Source organism: Chiloscyllium plagiosum, chromosome 25, assembly GCF_004010195.1.
Source record: "Chiloscyllium plagiosum isolate BGI_BamShark_2017 chromosome 25, ASM401019v2, whole genome shotgun sequence".
Lineage (NCBI taxonomy): Eukaryota > Metazoa > Chordata > Chondrichthyes > Orectolobiformes > Hemiscylliidae > Chiloscyllium > Chiloscyllium plagiosum.
In genome coordinates this window covers 25292760-25305330 of record NC_057734.1, presented here as the reverse complement: position 1 = coordinate 25305330, position 12571 = coordinate 25292760, and the positions used below count along the sequence as shown (strand labels likewise).

At 36.9% G+C, this 12571-nt stretch overlaps 1 protein-coding gene across 14 annotated transcripts in view; it reads left to right on the top strand.

Moving 5' to 3' along the window:
- The window catches only part of LOC122562672 (lysine-specific demethylase 2B), a 218332-nt gene that overhangs the window by 103266 nt on the left and 102495 nt on the right, over nt 1-12571 (top strand). For 13 of the 14 annotated variants that reach the window (XM_043715718.1, XM_043715717.1, XM_043715725.1 and 10 more), the window contains 3 exons: nt 3560-3653; nt 6199-6352; nt 8646-8761. In XM_043715718.1, coding sequence (XP_043571653.1) covers nt 3560-3653; nt 6199-6352; nt 8646-8761 — 364 coding nt within the window. Of the gene's footprint in view, nt 1-2241; nt 2407-3559; nt 3654-6198; nt 6353-8645; nt 8762-12571 lie in introns of those variants that run through there. The other variant, XM_043715730.1, reaches the window with a different exon arrangement.

Sequence of the window (12571 nt, the reverse complement as noted above, 5' to 3'; positions counted from 1 at the left end):
AGCACTGACATGTTTTTTTTTTATAAACATCAAGTGCCATTATTTAATTTTCCTGGCTTCAGAATCCAGGAGAATAACCTATTGATTCAGACTATGACTTTTGGCGAAGAATTAGCAAAAGTTTTACTAAAGAATAATAAGATACGTGAATAGATGCGGTCATCCATTTTAGATTTACTTAATATCCTTCTCCTTAAGATTATAAAATAACAAATATTGACCTTGGTTACACTAAACAGCAATGTAATCGAAATGGACAGAAGCTCTTTGGTGTTAAAGTTTACAAGACGGTTGTTAGTCCTTAAAGTATCTTGCTTTTTTTTCTCTTTCTGGCCTCTGATTTTGAAAAGGAAGGCCTTAACAAGATATACTTAAAAGGTTTAAGTGTTGACCAAAGGTGACTATAATATTTGGTTCACTCCTAAAGAACTGCCAATAAAAGAAGACAAAATCAATTGACTTGATTGTCTTAACCATATGCATAAACATTTTTTAATGACCAGGTATCTCTCCCACTTTTACTCCCTGCCATTGTCATATGTTGGAAGGATTTACAAGTTGGTACTCAGCCTGTTTGGTCTCCTTGGTTACCAGATCCTGGCGTGGGCTTCTGGCTCAGAAATAGGGTTGTTACTACTGTGCCACAAGACCTCATCTATGTATCGCTTTTCCAAATTTTCTTTCCTTTCTCCCATCCAAAACCAAAGCAGCCATTTTTCACGTGCAGTTCTGGAGAGTGAGTGAAGGCAAGCTGCTTGCTTGTGAGATGGGCATCACGGTAAGATCTGTTCTTGTCCTCATTTGATACCCACAGAAATGCACTCACTAAAGTGGGGTGATTAATGAATATCACAAGGAACAGTGGCTGACTTTCTTTTCCTCTGTTGCTTGAACCCCCAACCAGTTCAAGAATGTCTGGTGTACCTCCACAATTGCTTGGTAGTAACAGGTTCGACACACAGCCATCTAAAATAAATGGTGGCTGTTTCTGTTAAAATACTGGACAATGGAACTCGATATGAATGAGCTTAAATATTATTAAGATAAGATTACATCCCTTATTTTGTAGTCTCAAAAAGATTGGAGGAGAAACTGGCAGATTGTGCTCATTAAATAAATGTGATGGAATCCCTACTGTCTTTCCAGTCGTACTACAGAGTTAATATGTTCCCCTACTGTGCCCATAGCTCTTCAACTGACACCTGGATCTGACAAAAAGCCTAATTGACTTCCAGTTCACTCTTTTATTCCTTAAGGTATTGGATGTATTAGTCATTTTAATTGATTTTCTGTGAAAATGTTTGTATTTATTGTGACAGGAAGCATATGAGTGCTAGTTGTCTTTTCTGAAATGTATTATTATAGTCTTATGCCTGTTTGTGACAGTGATGGATCCCCTATTTGATTGTGTGTGTGTGTCAGAAACATAAAAGTCTTCTTTGGCAATGCTGATAGAACCCTGAATTCACCTTTTAAGGTTGTGGGGAAGCTCAGTGATTGCAATTGAAATGCAACCTGGCAATGGGTTTCAGGCAAACAAATTTAAAGCAGCAGAAAAAGTGGTCTGATTAACAAGGTGAAATGCAGTATAAAAATTATTTGTCTTCACTCAAGCTTTACTAAAGACATGTGACAGGCACGCAGTAGTTGTAGATGCCACTGCATAAACGGCAGTTACGTTATAAAAATGGACTCTAAAATAACAGATTTGGGGATTCAGACAGGTTGATTTAAAAGTATATTAGAAATAATTGTCCTTTTATTTATTTTCTTATGTGAGCTGAAATATTTCTAATTGAAATTAAGATTGCAAGCACTGAACCCTGCAAGCTTAAATGCAGATCTTGATCCACTGTTCTGTAGTGGGTAAACTACAGGGACTCTGCCTCTTTAATTGTGAAATAACGGATCATGGTTATGTAAGCTAGTCTGTTTCCTGAAATAGGTTATGCAGGTTCACACAAGTTGTGGTTTTGATGGGCACTCGAATGTCTCTGGCAATTACTGTGCAAGGAACATGGAGGGTCTAGTTACCGTCGCTGAGTCAGGAGAACTGTAATAGTAACAATGGGGAACAAAGACCATTAGACCCTGTAAATTGCCTGAGCTGTCTTCATGACATCAGTGCATATCTTTCTGTCAACCTCAATCCTGGATCCTGTTGCTAGGCAGCGGACTTCTCCTTACCAGAAGCAGCTCTGATCCGCAGACTGCTGCTGTTGCCACCTGGTACAGTCCTTTACAGCCTATCAGCAGAGGAGAGTGTGCATTGCCTGCACACTGCTTAGATTTTATCTCTAAAATGAAGGCAATAAGTGAAGAGAAGATGAGGCAATAAATGATCCTTAGAAGAGTTCAGCAACGCTGACACATCATAACCCACAAAAAGCAGCAACCGGAGTAATGGTGGGTTCACATTAACAGCTGAATTATTTTTAAGGTGCATGGAGCATCAGTTCAGTATGATTCAGCCATTAGTTAGAACTGATGGCTGCTGCTGAACCTAACAGGACTGGGGAATCATGCAGTGAGTGTAAGACAGCAAATGTTTGCAGCATTTAATCATCCTACAGATATACAATCAGATTTTTCTTTTTTAAGCAATACTTATTTATATATGTGGATATTGAGGTATTATTATCTGTATTGAAAGTGTAATTGATAAATGCTGATATGTAATTGCTTTGTGAGTCTTTTACCCTGTTATTTGGTATGTATAACTAAATAGGACAAATTGTTTTTTCCGTTCACTTGTAAAACTGGGTGCAGCTGCTGTGCAGATGTGCAATAGAATTGAATTGCAGAAAATTATTTTACACACACCAAGATTGGTAAAGTTCGCACTTGCTTGTGGGCCATACATTTGCTAGCTGAATTCTACAACTACTTTAGGTGTGTGCAAGTGGAAGCTATATGTTTCTAAATAGAAGTAATTTAATTATAAATTTACTCCTTCAAATTGAGTATGCATTAGGAGAGCATTTTCCATTAACATATTTACATCTTAAACTTGAGGATTTGTTTCTTCAATTTGAATGCTGCATTTGTGAGATGGATTACAGAATAATCTTCCCTTTGTGAAAAATAAAAGATCAACCAAAGTTTCTTAAACATGAAACTATTTTTTTCTTTCCCCCTCTGATTCAGTGAACTTAGAACATATTATTACAGTCTAATTAATATCCATTTGTAAGTTGATGCCTCTTTCTCACAATATCCAGCATATCAATCTCACTCCAGGCTTTGAAACACACCTGCAGTATGGTTCTCATTGATGCAGTGAGGATTATATATTATTTGCTAATTGTCATAGAGGGCAAAAAATACTGAAATCCAAAAATGGAAAAAAAATCTTTAAAATTTGTTAGAATTATTATGCAGTGTTGTTATGTTTGAATTAAACACCTTGTATTAAATGTCTGTCCTTGTTGACCTCCATCATGTCATTAGAGGACATTACTTGCTGCTGTTCTTGGTTATGATTGAATCCTCATGTAGGTCAACAACTTGCTGATTGCTAAAGTATGAAGTGATTAATTGTTAAATGTTTTCTCTGCAGGTACTGCTTAATGAGTGTCAAAGGGTGCTACACAGATTTTCATATTGATTTTGGTGGCACTTCTGTCTGGTATCATATTCTTCGAGGAGGGAAGGTGAGCAGTGAAGCACTCACTTATTTGTGGTATTTGAACTATTATTTATTCTTAAATTTAATGAGCTTTAAAATTGAGTAGTTTGTGTATACAGCTGCTCATTTGGTGATTATTTTAAGTCAAGGATTATATTAAACATGGATAAACAAATGAAAGCATTTTGGAAATAGAAAAGATTGACCTCTTTGATTTTAAATGTATAACAAATCAAAACTGAAGTTTCCTTTCTGGGTAAAGGCTTTGCCTTGTAGAATTATGGCTAGGAAGATCCAAGATTTGATTCACAGACGGTATTGAATTCATTGATCTGGAACAGTAATTGGACCGCTTCTCCAGTGACCCCTTGAAGGCAAAATGTTTGGATATTAGGATAGGATATGCTTGACTGTGGTATTTGTTGCTTCTCGGAGTGCTATGCGGTGCTTTGGTGCTTTTGTTTTTGTATGAAGAATAGTTAGTTAAATGTGTTTTGGAAACACTTGTTAAAGTGTGCCCACAGCAAAAGCTACTGGCTCCAGAAATGAAGTGGAGAAATGTAGCGATTTTTCTTTTCCAAAAATATGCAATGAACCAAATCTTTATATATTTTTGATTATGATTTCCTATGGTAATCATGCATGTTTGCTGTTGTAAGACATCAATTTGTTAAACAATTGAGAGTACCATTTTTGTCCTTATTTAGATACTAGAACCTGAATTGCAGAGTTTAGTAATGAAGCTGTCTGAACTGGGTTTTCATTCTGGTCCTTTGGATATGGCTGTTTAATTGTTTTGATGTTTGAGTAAGCTAGCTAATATGAAATGGAGAATTGTGTACTTCCACAAGTAAGTACATCATAACTGTCCACAAATCATAATTCTGATGGATGGAAGTAAGATGTCCTTTCTGAGTGTGTGATGTAAGTGCACAAGCCAACCATGACCAACTCTATTTAAAGAAAGCTACAGATGTTCAGGACCCAGAAATCGATAACCTGTTTAGTTTCTGAGTTGGTGAGTTTTGTAATCTGGTTGCCTTAAGATATCCAACAAGTCAAGTTATGTATACAGTGTTACAAGTTAGTGCAAAATACTATGGAATAAGATTATTACTGTTCACTATTTATCCTGAAATAACATACATTCCAATAATTTTTTGATTTCACTATAATCAATGAAATTGGAAATCCTCTGCCCTATATTTTACAAATGTGTTTTGTATACTAAAGGCACTATATAAATTCACGTTTTTATTACTGTGATGGCATGAAAATTAATGCCACCTGCAAATGATTTGATGGTGCAAAGTGATTTCATAGTTGCTGCCATATTTTTCTTACATATATTCAGAGGATCTTTGAGCAGTCATTTTTGATGGGTTCTTTGAAATGAAATCACATTTTTCAAAAGGCTTTTGATCTATTTTGTCATTCTCCCTTTTTTGGAATCCCAGTTAGCCTGGTCCCTGAATTAACATCCAAATTTATTACTGATCTAATGAGAGTAAATCCATCAAACTTTCAAGTGTTTTTTTTCGTTTCTCTGACTCGTTCCTTCTTCCCTCTCCCACTGCACCAGTCTTCCCACCCCATTCCTCATTTTACCTGTAAGGTTTGGTCCCACCTGTGCTGAATTAACAGAGTGTCCCTGTGGGCAATATCAATAGGAAATTTGCATCTAACTTTCTGATAGGATAGTATCTCAATATGTTACTTCTGAAAGTGAAGGAATATAAGTTATAGTGGTGAACTGTCCAGTGATCTGATCTGTCTCCAGAATCCTTTGCATCAAATAATCACTTGTTATTATTGAGTACTCAGTTAATCCACAACCAGAAAATGACATATAGCGGTCAATCATACTGATGTCCCTACGTGATCTTAGAAAAAAGTCATAACCTGATTTGCTTAAGCAATTGTATAGTGGGCCATGACATAAATGGCTATCACTAATGCTGTATATAACTTTTTTAAATTATGTAATATCTGTATATCTCTTTGTTTCTTTTTAAAGTCTGTATTTAATATATTTATAATATACTTAAGTTCATAAGATGTAGGAGAAGAATTAGGGAATTCAGCCATCGCGTCTGCTCCGCCATTCAATGGCATCATGGTTAATTTGATAATCCTCAACTCCACTTTCTTGTCTCTTCTCCATAACCCTTGCTTCCCTTTCTGATATTAAAAAAACTTTCTATCTCAACCTTGAATTTTCTCAATGTAGATTCTATTCTCATGTTGCAGTTTTGACACATTTAAACATTTCAAAACTTGTATTTAGCATTTTCAAATCTTCATCAGTATTTTATCATTTATTTAGAAGTTTGAAGGTTTGTACTAATTCATGAACTTTTTTTTCAAATGGAATTATGTGGATCATTGCTGCATGTAACAGCATTAGAAAAAATACAGACAACTTAAAGTGGAATCTTATTTTGCCTGTGTTTAAAACAGCCGATGGACTAATTAACTTAAAAATGCAGTGATGTATTTCAGATCTATAATGGTGTAAAATTTGGCTGTTTGTAAATGTTTCAGTTTTATAAGCAGTCTGTCTCGTTCAGGTATTCTGGTTAGTTCCCCCGACTTCGCACAATCTGGAGATTTATGAAGAGTGGGTTCTGTCGGGAAAACAAGGTGATATTTTCCTTGGGGACAGAGTGGACGGATGCCAACGGATTGAGTTAAAACAAGGATATACATTTTTGATCCCTTCAGGTAACAGAAGACAGCGATTGTTATTTGTTATTTTGCATTATTGGATTGGAGGAGGATGGGATTGTAGGTGGATGCAACTTTAGTGAATTGAAAAAGAGACATTCCTTTGTGTGCTGCCCTTTTAACTCGTGCTGCAGTTATATGGTGGAGGAAGTGCTGTAAATACATTACTTTCACTGAATCATTCTTTACTGTCAGTCATTTGTATCTGAATAGCTGGTAGCATTATCTAAAATAGTGTCCTGCTTGATTTGGATACTGCCATTAGTGCGTTGAGGTGCCTTGTTGATTAATGAGCAATGACAGATTCCAAAAATATTGGTACATTAGTATTACTCAGCATTATCTTTGTTGTATTTCTAGATATTCTTGATGTTCCTATTCAATGTCTTAGGACAGCATGCTAAATATCAAGTGTCAGAGAAGATAAAGTGCATTTATCGTTCAGTTTGACTTGAATTCTTTTAGGAAGAGGGTCAGCTACTTATTTTCCTGTAGTTTAATGTTTGAAAATTTAGTTTTGAGATGAAATCTCATCTGTCCTATTCCATTTGTGCATCTGTGGAAAGCTACTTCCTTTAACATCCGCGTAATAGCGATTTTCTCTGTCAATGACTTGAAATGAGCAATTCCAAATGGTCATGCATAGGTATATGCATTTCATGTGACATGACTGCAAGCTGTTTCCTTCTCTTCCCCTCCACACCACCTCTTTTCTGTATAAACTTGATAGCAGTGTGTCTTCACAATTCATCTTGGTTCACAGTTTAAGACAAGAGCACTTCCTGTCATATTCAGTAAAGTGGTTGAAAACTTTGCAAAAACAATTACTCCTCTAATCTCCTGTCTTATGTTAGTGTGCATGTGCAGTAATAATTTGCATGATTTGGATACTGCCATTAGAACATTGTGTTACCTTGTTGATTAATGAGCCACAACAGATTCTAAAAACATTTGTATATTACTGAGAAGAGATATTAACTACTGATATCTATAATTTCGAAGTGCATTTTGCTGAGAATATACTTTGCTCTTTACTTCAATTTTTCTTTTCCTTATTGAAATGTCTTTATTGAGGTATTGCTGTAAGGACCGAGGTAATATATCATGTCTTTATACAAATATGTACTGCTCCGATTCAGATGTAGCTTCTATGGACTCCAAGCCTTCACAACCTGCCTGTTACTGTGCAGTACATGCCATTGAACTCCCATTGTGCAATGCTGAAGTGTGGAGGTGGCCACCTCTGGCTATGTGTTGTCTTCATTACTTACCTCATATTCACCAATGTTGTATGATAACAAAATAAATGCCCTTCAGCTTCCCATCGTGCCATCTGTATGGCCATTGACTATTTTATGGTGCAGACTGTATCTGATCGATAATTGTTTTTTGCTGAAAAATGTAACTTCAGGTACAAAGTGAAATTTATAATTGTCTGTAATCAATGTAGATAATCTATAATGCTCAGAGAGCAGCTTTGGGACCTTGGTTACACAGTGAATTAGAATAAAGGTGTGTGCTCATTTAGCAGCAAAATGAGATGTACATAGCAGGCACTATCAGGAAGCTTCATTTTTCTTTGAGACTCATTGTACAAAATTGTAAGATTTTCACACGTACAAGCAAGACCTCCAAATGTGAGATTCTCAAAAAAAAAAAGTGGAAATCCTCAAAAGAACAGCAAAATTTCTATGCAAAATAAAGAGACCCTGTATACAGAAAAGTAAGACTTCTATAATTTATCAAAAAAAACTCTCCATCCCAAATCCTGCACTACCTTGCCTTCCGTTCCTCTCCTTTTCTTTCCTCTCCAGAAGCCTATAAACATTTTTTTTAAATGGAAATTCTGAACTTGTTGAAAGACACTGCACCATGTTTGGTTAAAGAGCTGTATAAATTAATGTTGCGCACTGAACCAGTGAGCCGTATGGACGAGATCAGAAGAGATCACTATGGAATTGGCCTGTAGGCTGTGTCTGATTGTAATTTGTCCTGTCAACATGGAGTCTTCTTATGTATTTAAATTTATGGAATTCTCAGATACAATGATCTAGCGACAAATACAATTTTAGTGACTCTTTCCCACTGTACCTTAGCCCATTTCCTTTTGGGTACAGTTACTAATGGCCCTTTTAATACGTTTCCAAGTCTTTATTCTTCACCAGATCCTTTAAATGGTAAGTGTTAGATAGAGTACTTGCTTAAGAGTTTCAGTAAAACTTTTATAAATTATCTATCAGAAAATCTTAAAGCTACAACAAACTCACAAGTGATATCACTCTGCATTTAGGATGGATTCATGCCGTATACACTCCAGTAGATACGTTGGTTTTTGGTGGAAATTTCCTGCACAGCTTTAATATTCCTATGCAACTTCATATCTATGGAATTGAGGATCGAACTCGGGTAAGCCACCTACATATTAGTTCACCTTTAATCAGTGCAGATTTCAAGCAATTTTTTCCATCTAGTGATGTCCTCTGCTTATCTGAAGATGTTATCTTACCTGAAATGCAATTTAATGATACCAACAGCATTTGGGTACATTGTTTAAAGCATTCACCTTCACATATACATTTTGTGAATTTTGGGTGATGAAGTAGAGATAGAAATGTATCTTTTTCAGCTCACTTTGACCCTGGTCTCGCCAGATATGCACTTTCCATTACAGGTCATTGGATATCAAAAAAGAATGGGAATTTCAGCTCGCTTTTTCTTTATCCAATGATGTGATAATTCTAATACCCCAACTGAAAACTGAAAAAAGATCATCTAGCAGCATCTGCCAAAGGTTTTAACCAATAATAAGTCTGGTGTGTGTGTCATAGTGCTAGACTGGGTTAGGCATTGGTCATTGACCTTCCATCCATCTTAAGGTCAGAAGTGGGAACACATACCGATGAATGTGCAATGTTGAACACCATTCACAAATCCTCAAATACTAAAGCAGTCCAAGTCCAAATGCAGCATAGCTTGGGCTGACAACTGACAAGTAACATTCATGCTACTCAAGTTTCAGGCCATGACCATTTTTAGCGAGAGAGAATCTAACCACTGCTCCTTAACAATGGCATTTTCATCACTGACTCCACCAGTACTAACATCCTGCAGTTACTATTCACCTTAAATTGAACTGGACTAGTGTGCAAATATTGTGGCAAGAAAGACAGATCAGAGTCTAAGAATTGTCCAGCATATAATTTACCTGATAGCTCCCCCAAAGCCTATCCACCATCACCAAGGTGGAAGTCAAGAGTGTGGTGAGATACTTTCTAATTGCCTGGATGAGAGAAGCTCCAATAATATTCCAGAAGCTTGATACCATGCAGGACAAAGCTTGACTGGCATCACGCCCACAAACATTCATTCCTTCCACCACTGATGTTTAGTAGCAGCAGTGCCATCTACAAGAAGTTCAAAATACTGCAGAAATTCACCAAAGGTTCTTTAGATGGACAGCTACTTCCAAACTCAAGGTCATTTCTATCTGGAAGGATACAGCAGCAGATACATGGGAACAGCACGACCTGCAAATTCCCCTCCAAGGTGTTTAACATCCTGACTTTGAAACATATCACTGTTACTGCAGTGTAATTGGATGAAACTGCTGGGATCCCTATCTAGCAGCATTGTGGGTCTAGAATCATAGAAGCATAGAATCATAAAATTCCTATAATGTGGAAACAGGCCCTTCGTCCCAAGTCCACACCGGCACTGCGAAGGGGAGCTCACCCAGACTCATTCCCCCACCATATTAACTTACATTTACCCCGACTAATGCACCTAACCTACACATCCCTGAACACTATGGGCAATTTAGCATGGCCAATTTATCTAAACTGCACATCTTTGGATTGTGAGAAGAAACCTGAACACCCAGAGGAAATCCAAGCAGACACAGGGAGAACGTGCAAAATCCACACCGAGGCCGGAATTGAATCCGGATCCCTGGTGCTGTATGTGGCTTGTTTGTTTATCTCCAGCAGGCCATTGATAAGCATTCTAAAAATTTCCATAATTTCAAATTTGAAAGGTTTTTCACCCCTAATTGATGATAACTAGTTGAGGGCAACTAGGGAAGAGCAGTAAATGCACATGCACCATGCATAGTAACATTATGTCTGGGACATCAGCTGAGATCAGGCTGCTCCACTGTCAAAAAGGCTGCCTGCAGTTCGATGAATTCTTGTTTGTCGTGAAATGTTATCTCTGTCTTTGTCTTCACAGATGATCATCTACTGAGTATTTCCAGCACTTTGTTGTTATTTATGGTATTCTCATTATTTGACACTGGGTTTTTTGGTGGATACTGCTTTACCTCTTACAGGTTGTTCTGTTATAATGTGTGTTTCAACAATGCAAATTCGCTGTAACATGACAAATTAGGTACACTGTTTTTACAGTGCAAGCTTTTAAAATGTGTGTTGGATATAACGCGATTATGATACCAACATTTCATGTGCTGTTCTAAAGTGAGATTTTTCTATAACATGGGGTTGCACAAGAACGCAACCATCGTGTTTTAGAAGAATTAACTGTACTGAACTCTTTCTGAAATAAAACTAGCTACAATCCCTCTTAATGCAATGAAAATAAAAGCAACTCAGCATTTTGACTGTCAGTAGTTGATGAGCATCGGTGTAGTATCATTTTCTTTCTTGTGCTGAAATGTTGGAATTTCTTTAAAAAGCAAACAAGTAATTGTTTATTTGGTAATCCAAGAACAAAAATCAAAGTTATCTGTGTAAGGCAGATCTTCCCATCCAAATGTTTACTTGAATAGTGGCAAATCAAGTACTCTTCTACCCTTTTTTTAAAATGTTAATTGAATTATTTTCTAAAAGCTTCTTAGTTGTTTTGAAATTTGATGTTTGTATAAATGCGCAATGTATGGAAGATAATGTATCTAACAAGTTCATTAGCAAAATTAGGAATTTCTTCATTTGACAGGACAAAATCATGCAGTGTTTGATCACGTGTTTGACTTTTTCTCAATGTACGTTGATCTTGAATTCTGAGCTGTACTTGCCACGTGGATGTAATGTGCCATTGAATTTTTTTAAAAAGATGTCTTAGGACCATAATCTTTCCAGATGGTCTTCTTCAGCTTGTTGGGAGAAGTGATACAGAGTACGTTCATAAAGTGAAGCAGAAAAAATGAATGGAAAAGCATATCTGAATCATTCTTGGGTTTAATCTGGTTATTACTGGATGTGTTTCTTGCTGCCTGGGAGCAGTCTAGGTTGACCCTTCAGCTGGGAAATTATTTTGTTGAGGGGAAGATAGTACAATATCAAACAAAAGAATAATGAATATTTCAAACTGCATGTAGAGTGACTGTTAAATGATGGCCATTTAGTCACGGTAGGAGTTAAACTGAAATACAGACCTGAAGTGACCATCTTTTCATAATTTAAGTAGACTTTTTACTTTTAAGAGTACTGTGCTTGTTCCATTTTGCAGAAGGCTCTACTCTTGTGATTACAGATTGATTAATTGGTGTAAGAAATTAAGGATGGTATATTTATTTGTTAATTACAAAGCAATTGTGGATTTTTTCACATGTTTCTTCCTTTATTTTCTAATGCCATTAGCTTCGTGTCTGTCTCATGTTCACATAAATAAACACACATACACCCCGCCTGCTTTGCAGTTCAAAAAAAACTTGACTGATTCTCAGCCTTTAGACCTTGTTGATTTTCTTCTATGCCACCCGCCACTCAACAGGAGTGTGAAACAGAAAAGGACAGAAATAGGGAGAAAGGATAGAAGGAGACTGAGATGCGTAGAAAACAGTATGTCCAAATGACACTTTTAAGAGAGAAACATAAACCACTGTGGGAAACCATTCATGTGTTATCTATCTGCCTGTCTGGCTTACAGGTCTCTGCATACATCTCTGCAAGAAGGATTGTTAGGCATTTCCTCAGGGTGAAACCACTTTTCCGTTTTTATATATGCTTGTGAGATAGGTGATCTATGTTTGTTTGATTCTATTCCTCTTGATGGATAAAGTGGTCTCAAGATAGCCCCTCCAACTGCCACTGGTTGGACAGAACCCCACTGGTTCTCACCTACCACCCCACCAACCTCCATGTACAACGTATCATCCGCCATCATTTCCGCCACCTCCAAACGGACCCCACCACCAGGGATATATTTCCCTCCCCTCCCCTATCAGCATTCCGAAAAGACCACTCCCTCCGTGACTCCCTC